Below are 17544 nucleotides of genomic sequence, written 5' to 3' on the forward strand. Positions count from 1 at the left end.
ATCGCAGCAGCAAACATGAGCATTGCATATCGCACGAGATTCAAAATTAAGCAAGAAGCAAAATCAAAGGAAGAAGAAGAAGCAATAACTCGGTGGCTAAATCTTCCTGAAGAAGTATCTGATGAAATCTTTCTGAAATTACCAGGTAATTCCATCTTGTCATCAAGGTGTGCCTGTAAGCTTTTCAACACTCGTCTTTCTAAGCGTATCTTCATCAAGAATCATGTTAATCTTTGGATTCAGACCAAGAACAGCCCTAAACTCTTGTTTAGTCAATCCATTCGAGATAATCCCCCTATGATTTACTCTATACCTATAGATTTTCCTTCAATTTCATCACAATTATCATCTTTATCAAGTGTTGTATGTGATGGAGCAGTTCTGATGAATTACCCTTTTCTATCTAACAAAACACATTATCACCAATACTTGGGTTCATGTAATGGCTTAATCTGCTTAAAGATTGATAGAGTTGATTATGAGAGGGAACATTTGTGCACTAATTATTTTAGTGTTTTGAATCCATTCACAAGACAATTTAAGGAATTCAGAATGCAAACAGTGAGTACATTTTGTTACGGCATAGCCTATGGATTTGGTTATGATAGCGAAATTGATGATTACAAACTAGTAGCAATATCGGATAATGATGAACCAACTGGTTGCTCCAGTATTGAAGTTTATGCTGTGAGATCAAATTCATGGAGTAGAATTCAGTGCACCGTCAAATACTCATTTTATGTTGGTAAAAGATCTCGTGGTGTGTTTTTGAATGGTGGTCTTCATTGGTTGGGATGGATCGGCACTCGCAATAAATCGTCCGAAGCTATATTTTGTTTTGATATTAGCAATGAGATAGTGGTGGTTATCCCATTACCTGAAAATATTATCCCCCCTGTGGATTTCTTGGGACAAGTTTATAAAAATCTGGGAGTGTGGGGAGACAGCATTTGTGTAGCTTTTGTTTATGATCGTCTTAGACTTGATGTGTGGGTGATGCTGAAGTATGGATTAAAAGAATCCTGGACAAAACTATTTACTACAACCCGGCTACCGCGCTCAAACCGAATGCCATTTTGGAAGCCGCTGTTGTGTTTTAATAACGGGAAAATTCTCGTAGATTATGGTTTGGAGCAACTAGTTTTACTTGATACAACAAGTGAAGCACTTAAATCAGTGGTGGTCCGTGATATCACTATGGGCGATAATCGAGAGATTTATGTGGAGACCATAGCCTCACTTGGCTCGAGTACTTATCTGGAAAGGCGGAATACTAATGGGACCGTGAAGAATCGCAAACGCCGACTATTGAGGTAAAAATATCACATGTTATGCAGATTTTTTAGAACTTTCAGTTGTTATATATGTTTGAATCTGCAACAATAACACCAGTTTAGCTAATAATGTGATTACTCGTAGACATGTGATTAATAATCCTAACCAAGTACCAGAGCTTAGTGGTTCTGCTCTGGTGGAACTTGCTTTGCAAACACTTGCTTGTTTCAATTTTAAGGCAGTTCAGTCATTTATGGATGCTTATCTTTTGATGTCATTAAAGGTGAAACTAGTCTTTGTTTATTTATGTGTGGCAGCTATGTCCTTCTTGGGTTTTCTACAGCAAGTTTTAGGATGTCTAGACTGGATTTGATAGCTGAATTTTTAGTTTTCCTGTAAACATTCTTGATTTTGATGTAGCATCTGTTGCCTGTTTGTGTTTGATGTTATAGAAAGCTGCAGTGAACAAACTTCTGAGTATTCTTTGTTACCAGTACTGTCTCAGGATTTGATTCATAAGTTGTATAGTGAATTGAGGCATAATGAAATAGCGCCACACTGCCATTGAATTCCGAACAGACTGAATTCAAGTTGACCTTCCTGTTTAGTTTAGTAGTTACCTTGCCATCCTTGCAGCTTATGTTTTTCTGTGTTATCTTGTTTTGAGTACTTTGACTGTATATAGTGCGGAACATTCTGGTGCGAAGTTCTGCTTGTTCTTGATATCTTAATGAGATGCATCTTTTACCATCCTTACAGCTACATATGAGTATAAATTTACAAAATCTAAGAACAACCGTGTCAGTAAGCTTAATGTTGCGATTTGTTAGAATCTCTATGAACACAGTTTTTCCGTTGGCAAGATGCAATAGACAAGATCATTTGCATTTGGATGGAATGGTACTTTTGTGAGATTTTTAATTATCATTGGGTCTGTTTCCTCTTTCTTATTTCCCTATTATTTTCTTGTTTTATGTAATTATACTCTACTAATTCAAACTACTATTTCCAGATGAACAGGTACTGTCGGAGAAGATATCTCATCATTTATAAGAATCAGCACAACAATATAATCGCTTGTAACTTTAGACTGACCTTTAAGAAAGAGTCTTGTTCTCTATATCTTCGACCACAAATCCTAAATTCATCCCTTATCATCCCACCAAACAAATAAAGGTAATTAGATGTGTTAATTAATCCTAATTATGTACAAAAAAAACTTGAGATTTGAAGAGATAAAGAAACGAACACTTGATTAGTCATCGATTTCATGACTCGACACATATTTTCGGAAATTGAAATGGGATTTGTTAGAATCAAATGATCATCACCGGATAAACCTGCCAGGTAAACAAAACAACTAAATCCATTGAATAATCTAATACATTTCCCATGTCGAGTTAGACAAAATCCCGTATTTTCTTCTGGTGGATGCTAATCTTTATCTGTTTGATTAAGTTTTAAGATTCAATTGGTGAAGGAAAGGGCATAAACATATATATATATATGTAATTATTTTTTTAAGCCAATCATTTACATAAGTTATAAAAATGAATCAAACATAAATTTTGATACAAGCAGACTAAACCCATTCGTTGTGTTAAGTTGTTCCAGAAATCAACGAAATGTATTGGACAAGGCTACCAAATTAAAAAAATGTATTGAATACGTTCGACTCGGCGAGTTGACTACGATTTTCGTTCTCTTCGGATCGTTTTGTTGCTCTCCCTTGGAAAAAAATCTAAAACAGAGCCTATGTTCTAGTTAGTTATTGACATTTTATTATCGCTATATTGACTTATTTATATAATAACGCATATAATAACTAAATATTTGAAAAATATTTATGTTGGAAAATATTTGTATTAGAAAACATAAAATAAATGTGCCATGTACAACACAACACGACACATCACGTTTATTTTTCTTCCTTATAGCAGGGCACAACACGGCACATCTTAATATCCGGCACAGCATAGCAAGGCACACAACACGCTAAGCATGTGATTTCATCAGCTGGGCTGTACTGTGCGGAGATTAAGACGTGCCGGCCCAGCACACCCCATCCCACGAAATTATGGATTGATTCTCTCGAACTACAATATGATGGTTGCCATTGACCGCATCTACTACCGATTGTGCATCTAGTTCAAAACACGCGTAATGTATTTTAATCTCCTTTGCCCATTACATAGCCAGCAGCAAAGCTGCATATTTAGCATGCTGAGTGTAGATATCTGTACGTATATATACACTTTCCTAGTTGAAAAAGTACCTGCAAAATTATGAAATATTAGTCATATACCAGTATTGTGTATATTATTAATCTTTGTATATCACGCATCACAACAAAATGAGAAATATGCGCAATCCGGTGGATTCCAGATATATATTCTTTTTTTTTTTTTTTTTTTTGAAGCATCAGGTGTGTTATGATTATGGGAATTTGTTGAGCAGTAAATTTTCATTAAAATGAAAATTGAGTTTTCATCTCCTTCGCATTTTCTAGCACATCCTTTGGTTTCTTTTTTTCCAAAAATAGATTTCCTGTTTGTGTTGTTACCGATTAGTACGGATCACTGAAATGAAAATTGAAACCAAGTTGCATTAGACAACATATTTTGGCAGAAAGGTACTACTCTATAAAAGATGTGCTATTTGTGAACTACAACTTCTTTCAGTTAGATTTTAGTTTAGTTTATTGTTTCCATTACACTTGCACCAATCTGTCTCTAAAATTATTAATGTTTCAATCATGATTAAGATGTCCCGTGGAATATATAGATGAAGTCGACATGCAAGCAAGACTTATTGTTAGTCGTGAATCGTGATCAAGGAGTAGAGGAGCAATCACATCCTGTTTTAGTTTTTTAATTTTGCAAATTATACATCATTACAGCTCTGAATATATTACCCAATTCTCTTTTACACATATATTTCTTGACTTGGCCAAATATCTGCATTTTTTGAGAATAGACTAATGTCACAACCCCTAGTTGGACCAGAAAATATCTTTATTAATTAGAGCCAAATATCTGGATTTTTCTTGCCAGCACTCAGATACCTTAATTATTAGCTGCATGATGGAAATATAAGTGTTCTTCTTCAAATCTTATAAGCTAATCCGATACCAATAACCCGAAAAGAAAAAAGAAAAAATAATTAACAAAAAAGAAAACCCAAAAGAAAACACCGAATCAAGGTTAACCTCGTAAGAGTTGACTTGCTCGATTACTGCTGAGATAGTGATGAAGATGTCTTGTGGAATAGATGGAGACATGCATTTTATTTATTTTGTAAGATGCATTTTATTACTCCAGATGCAACCAGTCGTGATCAAGTAGTAGATGAAAGTGAAACATTAAAAATGAAACTAATTTACAGCCTGTCAGCGGAAAACAAAACGTCTACCAAACCAAGTAACCAACCTACCTTGATTGATGTCTCATGTAATATTAGTTAATTCGCAATAGGGTTGGAGATGAAAACAAATGGGAATATATATTGACTTCATTTCTTTAGCAAAAATATAATGATAACTTGATAACCATCTTGGCGACTAACTCTTCAATCGGAGCTTCGACGTCTATATATATGGGGTTGGCGATCAAAGGAAATCGCATTCCAAAGGTTCTCCCACTACTCTCAAGTTGATCACTCTTTTACCTTTTGGTTGTGTGATAATTGATTCGGATACAATGCAATCCGAGATGATTAGCGATGGTGGAGCCTCCATTTCAATTGAAATGGAAAAACTGATTTCTAGTTCTATCAAGAAAAAGCTTGAAATTAGTGCACCCAATTCGCGTATTTCCGGAGGGTGTTCTATTCATAGGGTTCCAGAAAGGTATCACAAATTGACAGAGCCTAGTGCATACAAGCCTGAGGCTATCTCAATTGGTCCTTATCACCGTACTAACCAAAGTTTAAAAGCAACAGAAGATCTGAAGTTGTTGTATGCACACAAATTACTTACCATAAGTGCTGAAGGAAAAATTTCGAAGTTGTATGCGCAAATAGTTAAAGCGTCCGAAGACTCATCGTCATCACCATCAGAAGAAGAAGAAGAAGAACAAGAAAAAGAAGAAGAACAAGAAGAACAAGAAAAAGAAAAGGAACAAAAACAGGAGGAAGAAGAAGAAGAACAAGAAGAAGAAGAAAAAGAAGAACAAGAGGAGGAAACTCGCACTATTAAGTTGGATTCATCGGGAGCTCTATTTGCAACCGAAGCGTGGTTCACAATAGTAGAGGAATGTGTTTCATCTATCAAAGAGATGGAAACAAAAATTCGCGAGTGTTATTCAGAACCTGTTAACATCAACAGTACAGAATTTGTAGAAATGATGGTAATTGATGGATTATTCATTATCGGGATGTTAGTAAGATCCATGTCAGGGAGTTTTCTTGTAGACGATCCTTTAGATGGTAACGATTGGCTCTTGGTAAAGATGGAAGAGGATCTTTTACTTCTTGAAAACCAAATTCCACTGTTTGTCCTTCAATGTTTGTCCAACATAATTTTCAAGGCAGGAGAGTCAAGTCATGTGCCCCTTGAGAAACTTATTCTTAATGTGTTCATGGACAATTTTCCGCATATGTTGCCAATGGAAGGAATGAAGCTTCTTGAAGCGCGTCTAAATCAAGGTGAACAAGCCAAGCATATACTTGATTTCCTAAATATGCTAATCCGACCTCCTGCTCATACAGATTCCTCCTCAGGGACAGAAGTAAAGATTCTTACTGACTTAAAAGAAAACAAGGTAGTCAAGCTCACAAGTTCATTGTATTTTTTTATACAATTTCAGTTCACGAAGCTAAAGCATGTTTTTGTTGCCGATAAGGAAACGGAAAATCTTTTTGATACATGGGATTTTATACCAAGTGCGACAGAGCTAAGTCGTGCAGGGGTCAGGTTCAAAAAGGGGTCTGCAGAAGGGAATTTTTTGGATATTAAATTCAATTCTACAGGTATTCTGGAAATTCCTCCATTATATGTCTATGATGGGACCGACCAACTGTTTAGAAATATCATCGCTTGTGAGCAAATATATGGTGGACGTTACTCTATGACTTCATATGTTTTTTTTATGGATTTTCTGATAAACTCTGCGGATGATGTAAAGCTTCTCCGCAAACAAGGAATTGTCACTAATTATTTAGGTTGTGATCAAGACGTTTCTGATATGTTTAACAAGTTTTGCCTCGGGGTATCTGATGGTGGTGATTATTATTCTACACATATCAAGGACATAAACAAGTTTTATACGAAGCGCCGGCATATTTGGAAAGCAACTTTGAAGCGCGAGTATTTCAGTAATCCATGGGCGATTATCTCGGTCGTCGCAGCAATTCTACTTATTACACTTACAGTCATATCCACTGTATTTGGAATTCTTTCGTTCTTCATCCCTAAGTCTTGATCAAAGTCTGAGTAGTTTTGGATGCATTTACGCGCATCCAAACGAAGCCGCGTGTCCTCGGTTTTATCCTTATGTTAAGAGTGTGTTTTTGTGTAATTAAGGTGCTTCTCTTGTTTGATAGTTGTTTGTGGTGGTGTGGTAATCAAAACAGGTGTTGTAATCGAAAAGTTTAAACTTTTGAAAGAAGGTGTGATTATGAGTTGCCACTTGCCAGTCGGTTGATAATTAATATGTTGTTGGAAAAATTATGGGTGAAAATTAATGCTAAATTGCTAATGCTGTTTCCAATCACTAATCAATCAATCAATCAATCGTTTCGTCAACAATCTCTCTAAGGAATCTTCGATTCAATTTTCAAGAGAAGATTTATCTAGAACTAAGGCCTTCGTCTATTTTTACCCAAAAAAATCTCCAAATCATTGGACAATCAGAGTGGATGCACACTATGCGATTTCAAACCAATCAATCAACGATCCCAAGCGTTGTTTATGGGAACTCATTGGCTTGAAGTGCTAACAATGGGCTACAATTTCCGAATCAAGTATCCCATAACTGATACAAGAGGTGCTAAACTTATGTAAGATGAATCATTCGTTAATTCTTGGCGCCAACTACCAAAAGTGCCTCCAACAATCTGTCAAAATGCAAAAAAAAAAACTCCGTTCACCTCAATGGCTTTAAACATCAGCTCTCGAAGTGCATTTGAAATTGGGATATGGGGGTTGTCCCTAATAGACCACTCAAAGCCACCACCTCTATTTTTGGAAGCGGAATGACATGATTAAGTTGCATTATTAACGCAGAACATCATGTTTAACCTCTTGTTTCCTAAACGTTCCCAGACAAACTATTAGATTTTTCCATGTTTTTAACATTTGGTTAATTTGAGTCATTTGTAATGGACCAAGTTTTTTTATAGTTAAATATCGATGGTTTTAATTGGGGCCTTCCACTGTAGGACCAAAAACTGCTCCTAAATTATTAGTGTTAATAATTAATTTATTTAAGTTAATTAATGTTATTAGATTAAATCAGATTTTAAGATTAAATTTTGGAAAAATTTATTTGGATTTTGTGAGTTGAGAAGAAGAGGAGGTTCTGGAGGAGGGTGCTAATGAAGATCAAATTGATCGAAATGAAGGAATCAACCTTCAAATTGAAAAAAAATGAAACTTAAAATAAGGGAGACTTTATGTTTCCCTCCAAAAAGATAATTATTTTACATTATTCTTTTTTAAATTGCTAACTGGTAAAACCCCTTTCCGTTAGCTAACTCAACAATATAATAAACCACCAATAACACCCTCATAGTTGTCTTCTTAAAAATGGATATCGATTCATAATCCACCACCGTCAATACTACTTCCTCCAAAGTTCCAAACCCATCTATAGTACTTGAAACATTCTACTGTTGGTTGTTGAAGATTAATGGTGAGGATTAATAAAGTGATTAACAATTTCAATGAAATTGAAAATTGGGTTACTTTCAAATCCGTAACGAGGACCTATAAAATTTTAATGAAACTGCAATGAAGAGTTTAGCTATAAAAAGTAATCAAATTTGAAGCTCCACCAGAATCCCTTTGAAAACAATTCATCTCTTTCCTTGAGATGACCCAATAAACGATCAACAAATACATAGATGTTTTTCCTTACCTAAAGCACAAATCAATATCAGCCATTGCTGCTTCAAATTCATGCTCTCCATCTCTACGAATATTTCATTTTCACATACAAATTGAAAACCCTAACTTGGGGTTTCTTTGTATACGGTATACCATCTTTTGATTCGTTTAACATTCTAAATTTTAAGACTTCAAATCGAGAGAATGTTGTCGAATTCTTTACGGCCGTAAATGCCCATTTCAATTGAAGACTGAAGAATTTCTTTGTTTGCAAATGGCGACGACGAACTCCAGAATCATGACTCTTTACAGTAGTTTCATTAGCCTCCACAAAAACTTTAATAGGATCACCAGAGACTTTTTTCCATCCAAGGAAATTCATACCTGTTTCTTTGGAGTCGTCGCCGTGTCTTCTCTAACCTAGATTTATATAGATCTAACTGCGACTAAGTAGAGAAATAAGATTGGTAATTTCTTAAGCTATCAATCGAATAATGATAATTGATGGCGATGACCAAAGAAATTTGTTTTGTGTTGATTGGTAATTTCTTTTAATTGAATGTTCTTTTTAGATCGCTAGGGTGATGAAAATGTTGGGAGTGAATTTCGGGTTTAACGAAGAAGAAGGCTAGGGTATTTGGGAAACGTATCTGACACGTGTTTTATTTTGCCACGAGTATTATAATGTTGAGTAGAGCTCGCAAACGGGCGGGACGGGGCTGGCTTGTGACCAATCCGCGGGTTACGGGTTAATACAAGCCTAAGCTTGCGGGTTGAAATTCTTCACGGGTGGCCATTTATCCAACCCGTGCCCGTTCCGGGTAAAGCTCGCGGGTTCACGGGTGCTCACGGGTTACCTGGTTTTTGTTGAGTCAACTCGCCAGAAATCGATTTCTGGGCTATTTCCTTCCACATTCAGGCCATCTAAAGTTCCTTAACCTACAAGCTACAACCTAAGTATCTAACATTCATCCAATTCATTTGATATATCAATTCAAAAACTCAAAATTGCAAAACTAAACTAATTTTGCATTTAAAGAAACACAGACACAGATACTATCATACTAGCACAGGACACACAGTAAAGCATCTTGGCGTACAATTTAGGCAAAGTGTATCCTACACATAAAGAATCAATCACCCACCCAAAATCAAAATCAATCTATAAATCACAGTAAACACCCAAAATCAATCCAAAAAACAAAAAAAATCATTTCCAAAAAACACATACCATCATAGACACAAGCTTCCTGAACATCTCTAACATCAGCTTGTTCAACGATGTTCCTCACCAAAAATCTCTTGATTGCCTTATCCTATTCCAAATCACCACCTCCACCACAAAAAACAACTACTGAATCAGAAAATCTACATCCATTCATATCAGATCCCAAGAAAAAATCAAATCAAATCTGTGAAAATGAAATCAATTAGTTACCTTAGGGCAACACTTTCCACAGTTTGAACAACGGATGAAGTTAACATGACCAAGGCCATGTTTGTTACGACCACCATTCCTTCGCTTAAACGTCTACAGAAATCAAAACAAAATCACCAGAAATTCAAAATCATAAATTTGTATAAATCAACATCTATCAAGAAGATTGAAACATGATTTAGGGTTCATTTGATTGAAAGAGGGACTTACCATGTTGTGATTTGCAGCCGCTTCTTCTTCTTCCTCATGAAATTAAGAAAATTAAAGATTACCGATCTTCACAGAATCACAATCACAACAATACTAAGAATATTAGAGATTTGTTGGGATTCCTATGTAAAACCCTAGATTCCTAGAAGAAGAAAATAAAGAAGAAAACAAAAATTAAAATCTGATTACATGCTAGCCTTGAATCTTTAGATCAAAGTAACTGCCTTTGATATCTAGATCTAATAGTTCGTCAATTTGTTGTTCTGTCCGTCAGGACTCAGGAGACTCTCTCTGAGTCAGGGAAGAAGAAAAAAAGAGGAAGAACCGAAGAAGAAAGATAGAAAAGCTTAGGGTTTTTCCGATTTATACGATGGAAATTTGGGTGACACGTAACAAGCTACGTGTTTCAGCAGGGTATGAAATTACGGGTTACGGGCCAGACCGCGGGTTTCACGGTACGGGACGGGTTAACCCGTTTCTTCACAAGCCACTAATTGTACAACCCGCGTCCGTCTTGTTTAGTTACCATCCGAAACGGATGCGGATTTTCACGGGACGGGACGGGCCAACCCGCGGGTTTTGGCTTGGTTTGCCAGCTCCACTGTTGAGTAAGCTAACTAGGTAGCGGATGGAATAGATAACGATAAGAAGTTTTACTGATTAGCAATTTACAAAGGTGTAATGTAAAATAAGTATTTTTTTTAGGGGGAAACACAAAATCCCCCTTAAAACAATGAGGTAAATTTTTTACTTGTGAAATTTATTTTGAGGGGGAAACACAAAATCCACCTTAAAGGTTTATGGGAATGAAGAAGTTTATAGTATTTTAGAGATTCAAAATACTGTCAACTGAAGCTGCAAAATCTCCTAGATGCTTCCCTACACTATCTACTAATGTGATTGTTGTTTGCTCTCCTAAACAATTGTTCCAAGATCTCCTCTTTTTTACCTTTGTATTGTGTGTGCAAATTTACCTTCATTAAATGTACGTTCGGTATGTCATATAAGGCACACGAATTACACAGTAGCTATGTAATGATCAATTTTAAAGCTGTCAAGATTGTAATTGTCAAACAATATACAATGAATTACTGTTGATACTTGTAAAATTGTGTAGATTTTAGTTCATGAATCCGGTCTTTAATTCCAAGGTTTATTTACTTATTTTCCAAGTTATGTTCTCTATAAATATGTTTGTTTGTTCTAAGGTTTTAATCATCCAATGAATATATCAGAGTTTTAAAGCTTGTTTTCTTGGTGGTTAATCCCCGGTCAAAGGATTTCTATCATATCGGTCTCGGTTCCTAACATCTCATGAATAATGTCTTCGGGAAGTAAACAAGAAATTGAAATTAAACACACTTTCTTGTATATGCTCTCATTGATTAATGCTATCTAAACAAGAAATTGCAATTTTCTAGATGTTTAAGTACTTTTAGTTTAGTGATCGAGATAAATTTTCAGGGGGGTAAATGCAGTTTTTGGAAGGTGACCTTCATCATGTGCTAGTTGAATGCAAGTTGTTTCTTGATTTTTTTTTTATAATTTTTTTTTTTTGTTCTTCTTGAGAATGGAGGAAAACCTCTACAAAGAGATTACATTTGAGTCACATTCCTCCCTTGGATGTATGCGATTCCATTCCCTTAGTTTGCCTACCAGAACTGATTATATAAATTGTTCACATTTTCTCGTGTCCATTCTTGGTTGATGGCTATTGGATTACAGTAGTTTGAAAACAATGAAATGTGAGCTGCATTTGTGATTTGGTATCTGTCTGTGAAGATGAAACCATGAGCCTTAAATTTGATACAATCTATTGATTTTGTCGTGGAAGTCTTCGTGATTTCATGTCTTGTAGCTCTCGTCTTTCCATATTTTTCGCTGGTCAGTTTAAGGATCCATTCCGAGACACTTTTCAAAATGACCTGTTGTTCCACACACTGAAAATCTGCCTAGGCTCCCTTTAGTTCAAGTTTTTCTCTAGTGTTACAAGCCACTGCTCTCCCTCTTGCTTATTTTGTTTTTTCTTCAAATCTCCTAATGTCATTCCTGTTCCTGAGTTGGTGATTGACTCCATGATGGATATGGCAATGTTGATGTTTACTGCCATAAATCTGTAGTTATTATATGAAATGTTCTGCTTTTCATTCTTGAAGACATGTTCATATCTCGCTTTCCAGATGTGCCAGCTTACACATTATCCTTCCATCTCTTCCGCGTTTTGCAAACCACGAGTTGAGCCATCCATGAAAGTTAGTTGTTCTGTTGGCTACAAATTATATATCAAAGTTAAGGTGCATCCACAATTGTTTAGCAAATTCACATTGTAAGAAAATATGTCCTTTCTTTCCCTTGATTGCATAAAGTGCTTATGGAATTGATATTTGGTAAGATTTTTGCTTTTCTTGCACTGTTTGGAAGGATAGCGTGAGAAGCTTTCCAAACAAAAGCTTCGATAGAGGGGGTTTTTCTTTTGATAGTTGAATTTTATGTAAGACGAAATTTAACATGGATAACAATTTCATTATCTCAACATAAATAAATAGAAGTTGAAACAGATTAGCAAGCTTTACACTATTAGTACAGCTAAAGGATTTGGATAATAAGTAAGTGCATCGTCTTTAGTGCTGGAGCTTGTTGTGTTCTGTAGCTCAAACCTGGAGTTGCTGGAGGAAACTAGTTTCAATTCCTTTTCAGAATTCAAAAGACTAGTTGACACCTCCAGTAGTTTTTGGTGCAGTCGAGTTAATATTAATGGCAGTACTAGAATTGCATTATCCCGGACTGAATCCATCACATGCTGTACACACTTACCAAATAACCGCTTAATGCGCCCACGATGCGGTACACTAAAGTGATCCTCGATATGTATTAGGCTGCAGTTGTCATCAATCTTGGCCAGCAGTTCCTCTGCACGCTCCATAGTGCTTGATAAGATGTCGCGTTCGACTCTCACATCTTCACATTTAAACAAGTTTTCTTCGTAATTACTATGTTCAGAGTATTCTGAACTTGTCTCGGTAGACTTCTTTTTGTGCACTTCTCGACCATCATCACCAAGATTATTCTTTCTTGGTTCATACTCACTATGCTTGCTAAATCTACCTGATTATTCTTTCTTGTCGAACGCTTATAACTTGGATTTTCACCCACAAATTCTAAAACGCCAGCAATCATAGATTTGGGTTCCTCAATCAGTCTCCTCCTTGTTGTTTGTTTTTGGCATGTTTGGCATGCCGTTAGCATGTTGGCATAGTTTTGGGAAGCCAACTTAGTATGGTACCCTTTTGACACAATTTTCATCATTTTTAAAGCTGTGACAGGTTTAGAGCAACCTGATTGGCCAATGGAAGCAGGGAGCCGGCCAAGCATGGGCGTGGTCACCCTTTTGGTGCGCGTGGCAGGTTTAATACGACCTGATTGGTCGATGGGAAAAAGGGCCGGCAAGTATGGGCCCAGACACAATTTATGTGCGTGTGACGAGTTTAAGAAAACCTGATTGGTCGAGGAAAATAGGACCGATTTAGGATGGGGCGTGGCCAATAGAAAACGGCGCCGTTTGGCCTAAGGCATGGCCACGCCTCTCTTTGCTGCTGATCCTATCTCACGGCTCCTTGTTTTCTGATTCTAGACAAGATTTTGCATCTGCTAATCGATGGCAGATCAATTACCTAGTTTGCCTAGGCTTAATTTCGACAAGCAAGGTCTGATATACTGCGCAAGGCCCGAAACCCTAACTTTTGCAAATTAGTCAGGATAATTGATTAAATTCTATGTGTTGACACAGAGTTCTTTTAAGTTCATTGCCAGAGAGCAGCATGCTTTCTGATTGAATACCTTATGCAAAGACCTTATCCTCGATACTTGGAAATTCGTGCTACTCTGCTGCGAGTGAACACAAATTGTCATGCCATATCAACATTAAGGGTTCAGCAGGGGAACATAGCACAGAAAGCATTCAAAGAAACTTATATTAATTGAATGTAGGCAAGGTGCCAAAATTTACAGAATGCCTGGGATTGTTGCTACATGTACCATTCTGGGTAAATTTCATAAGAAAAGATTGAGTTGCTCAATAAACGTGCCAGTGAAGAGGTTGACACTCATAGCTCCGTGACGTCACATCGCATCAGATGTAAGGTTATACAATTTTAACCCTAAGCTAAAAACCACCATCAACACCCTTGCACTTAAAACTGACACTACAAAACGATCTTATTCAACATTTAGTAATCGGCCGTTGATAAATCTTATAAGTGGGGCTGGCTATGAGTCCGACATCTATGAGTATTGTTTCCTTGCAGCGTAGCGTAACCTTCTACTTGCACCGACTGTTACACACACTCCATATCATATCGTCTACCACTTTATATTTTTCTCCTAAATGTAACCCTCTCACTTGCAGCAGCGAAAATGAGCGTTTCATCTCGTACCAGATCTAAACTAAAGCAAAGAGATGAAGCAGCAACATCCCTGTTGTTAAATCTTCCTGAAGAAGTCCATGATGAGATCTTTCTGAAGTTACCGGGGAAATCCATCTTGGTATCCAGGTGTGTATGTAAGCTTTTCTATAATCTACTTTCTAAACCTAATTTCATCAAGAATCATCTCAATCGCACTAATCAAAGCAAGAACAGCAACCCTAAACTCTTGTTTAGTCAATCCTCGGGAGGTATGCACCCTCTGATTTACTCTGTACCAGTAGATTATCCTTCAATTTCATCACCACCACCATCAGATGGAGCTGTTCTGATAAGTTACCCAATTGAATCTACCAGAAATTATCTTTTTGAATTTTGGGGTTCATGTAATGGCTTGATTTGCTCAAGAATACTTAGTATTGATAGACCTTCTCAAAATAGAATTATTTTGGAGTCTAAATTCTGTGTTCTGAACCCATTGACAAGAGAATTTAAGGAATTTAAGGAGCCCGAGAATTGTAACGGTGGTGTTACCTACGGATTCGGGTATGACAGCAACATCGATGATTACAAACTAGTGATAATATCAAATTATGAAAAAGGTGCTAGCTGTCCAATTGATCAGGTTCATGGAGTAGTATTTAGGGCACGGGTAAATTCTCATTGCACAGTGGCAAAGGATATCCTGGTGTGTTTTTCCATGGACGTCTTCATTGGTTGGCAAGTATCGACACTCACGAAACGTCCTCTGATGTTATCTTCTCTTTTGATGTTAGCAGTGAGATAATGGTGAATATGCCATTACCTGAAAATATTATGCCGCGTACAGATTATTCCGGAAAAGTTTACAAAAATGTTGCAGTGTGGGGCGACTGCATCGGTATAACTTGTATTTGGGGATCAGTTAAAATTGATGTGTGGGTGATGCAGGAATATGGAGTAAAAGAATCTTGGATCAAAAAATATACCACAACCCAGCTACCATCGCGGGCGCAAGAAATTCTATTTTGGAGGCCTCTATGGTGCTTTAGCAATAGTGAAATTCTAATAGACACTGGTGGCAGGCGATTATTTTTATACGAACCAACAACTGAAAGAGTTAGATTGGTGTTGGTCCATGATTTTATTATGAGCAATAGTCGACAGAGCTATGTGGAAAGCATAGTCTCACTTGGCTCTGCTACTTATCTAGAGAAGCGGATTACAGATGAGATCGTGAAGTATTCCAAGTGACAACGATTGAGGTAAAAAAATATCACATGTTATGCATTTTATTTCATTTCGTTTTGAGTCTGCAACTATAATTCCACCTTAGTTATTTGGCTTCCACAACATTTTGACGCTTTCTATGTTTAATTTGATTTTCAATACACTGTGTGTAACTGTGGAACATTCAGGTAATAGTTTTTGCTTGTTGGTAAACTTTGGTAGGATAACCTTATAGCATCTCTATTTTTCTAAACCTGTATATTCTTGTTACTGATTATCTGTCGCTTTGGTACATAAGAAAACTGCCAGCAGTTTGTCTTCTCTTCATTAATTATTGTCTCGCAATTCAGTGGATTTTTTTAGCGAATGTGACATTAGAATTTTTGAAGTTCATGCTGTACATCAGAATTTTCACATACCACTTAATGTTCTAAGATTTCTCATTGTATCGTCTGGGTTTTAATTGCTATGAATTTTTTCTTCCAGAAATATCTTTTGTAGACCTTGAAAAAGTCATCCAGATCCATATACCCGATGCCTTAAAAGAATCTGTATCTAGGTCTTCGTTATAAAAATATCTTGCTCTTGTGACTTGTACCCATATTGTATTGGGTTCTGGACCTTCTGGTAGGCATCTCCAGTCTAGCTTGGATAACATGGCAAGGTTAAAAGATGGGGATTTTCAAGGCAAAGAGAATTCCAAGCTGTAAAGTGGTTACCTTTTGAGTTTGCTTTGTTCAACCAGTACTGGCTCTGGATTTGCTTCAGAAGTAGTATAGTGGATTGTGGCATAATGAAATAGGACCATTGAATTCAGAAAAGAATGAATTTGAGTTGACCTTCCTGTTTGGTTTAATAGTTTACCTTGCCAACCTTGCAGCTTATGTTTACCTGTGTGATTTGGTTTTGAGTACTTTGACCGTATATATTGTTGAACGCTCAGGTGAAAGGTTTTTCCTGTTCTGAATATCTTAATGACATGCCTCTGTTAGCATCCTTACCTGCATATGAGTATAAACTAGAGGAAATCAATGAATGGGAGAAATTTCTGTCATTGTCGGATACAGATCATGCTATGGTAGCTGGTGAAAAGGAAAAATTATATAGAACTGCAATAGTGCAATATGAAAAAAACCAATATCGATGTCCATTTCAATTTTGCATGGTAGAGAGGCATTGCCATCACTCAACAGCCGGCCACTCTGACCCTTTTGTCCATTTCAATTTTGCATGTCGTTTACAAATTAAAATGCTCTACATGTGAGGCCCACCTTCTAAGGGTGATTTAGAAAATCATGTCTAGGTATAGAAAATTGATCTGCTCTGCATATACTGACCACCTAATGGGAAAGCTTATATGGGACTAGCTTCAGAAATACATGTTTCGTGCGACATAGTTTGACTTAAGAGGTACATGCCAAGTTAAGCTTCTGTTTAATGTGACCCACTAATGAGCCTTGTAGCATCTCTATTTTTTTAAACCCCTGTATATTCTTGTTACTTATTATCTGTTGCTTTGGTATGTAAGAAAACTTCAAGCAGTTTGTTTTCTCTTCATTAATTATTGTCTCGGAATTCAGTGGATTTTTGATTGAATGTGACATTAGTTATCGAAGTTCATGCTGGACATCAAACTTTTCATATACCACTTAATGTTCTAAGGTCGCTCATTGTATGGTTTGATTTTTTATTGCTATGGGAGAAATATTTTTTGTTCTTTCTTGTATGCTCCTCTTTGTAACCTTGTGCCCTTTTTTTTTTTTGTTTCTGATTTGTGTTTTGGTTTTGGGTTTCCTTAACCGAGCTGAGTGTATTTAAACCAAAGAGAATATTAAGGCAAATTGTCATGCGTAAATGCAGTATTAGGTAACTGATTTTCACCAAATAGAATGTTGGCATTTCAGCTTCATAATCAATGGACTTAATCCGTAAACATGATTATATAG

The 17544-nt window shown here is 36.5% G+C and overlaps 4 protein-coding genes across 5 annotated transcripts; 3 read left to right on the forward strand and 1 right to left on the reverse strand.

Moving 5' to 3' along the window:
- Positions 1-15: 15 nt before the first annotated feature.
- LOC113340159 (F-box protein CPR1-like) lies at positions 16-1719 on the forward strand. Its single transcript, XM_026585362.1, has 3 exons — positions 16-1313; positions 1420-1558; positions 1696-1719. Exons 1-3 carry the CDS (start codon positions 16-18, stop codon positions 1717-1719), a joined length of 1461 nt encoding a protein of 486 aa, XP_026441147.1.
- A 3116-nt stretch (positions 1720-4835) lies between these two features.
- LOC113339319 (UPF0481 protein At3g47200-like) lies at positions 4836-6941 on the forward strand. Its single transcript, XM_026584610.1, has one exon. It carries the CDS (start codon positions 4974-4976, stop codon positions 6693-6695), a length of 1722 nt encoding a protein of 573 aa, XP_026440395.1. The 5' UTR covers positions 4836-4973; the 3' UTR covers positions 6696-6941.
- A 2412-nt stretch (positions 6942-9353) lies between these two features.
- LOC113340160 (40S ribosomal protein S26-1-like) lies at positions 9354-9998 on the reverse strand. Its single transcript, XM_026585363.1, has 4 exons — positions 9969-9998; positions 9759-9851; positions 9552-9636; positions 9354-9439 (listed from the first exon to the last, which is right to left on the reverse strand). The coding sequence occupies exons 1-4, from the start codon at positions 9969-9971 to the stop codon at positions 9354-9356; spliced, it is 267 nt and encodes an 88-aa protein (XP_026441148.1). The 5' UTR covers positions 9972-9998.
- A 4353-nt stretch (positions 9999-14351) lies between these two features.
- On the forward strand, positions 14352-16125 carry LOC113340273 (F-box protein CPR1-like). 2 transcript variants are annotated; one of them, XM_026585477.1, is made up of 2 exons: positions 14352-14518; positions 15169-16125. In XM_026585477.1, exons 1-2 carry the CDS (start codon positions 14382-14384, stop codon positions 15620-15622), a joined length of 591 nt encoding a protein of 196 aa, XP_026441262.1. In that variant the 5' UTR covers positions 14352-14381; the 3' UTR covers positions 15623-16125. The 2 variants fall into 2 exon arrangements, with proteins under 2 accessions (XP_026441262.1, XP_026441261.1); XM_026585476.1 differs by having other exon boundaries at positions 14352-14935; positions 15169-16123.
- Positions 16126-17544: the final 1419 nt, after the last annotated feature.

This window comes from Papaver somniferum, unplaced genomic scaffold (genome assembly GCF_003573695.1).
Source record: "Papaver somniferum cultivar HN1 unplaced genomic scaffold, ASM357369v1 unplaced-scaffold_21, whole genome shotgun sequence".
In the NCBI taxonomy this organism is placed as follows: Eukaryota; Viridiplantae; Streptophyta; class Magnoliopsida; order Ranunculales; family Papaveraceae; genus Papaver; species Papaver somniferum.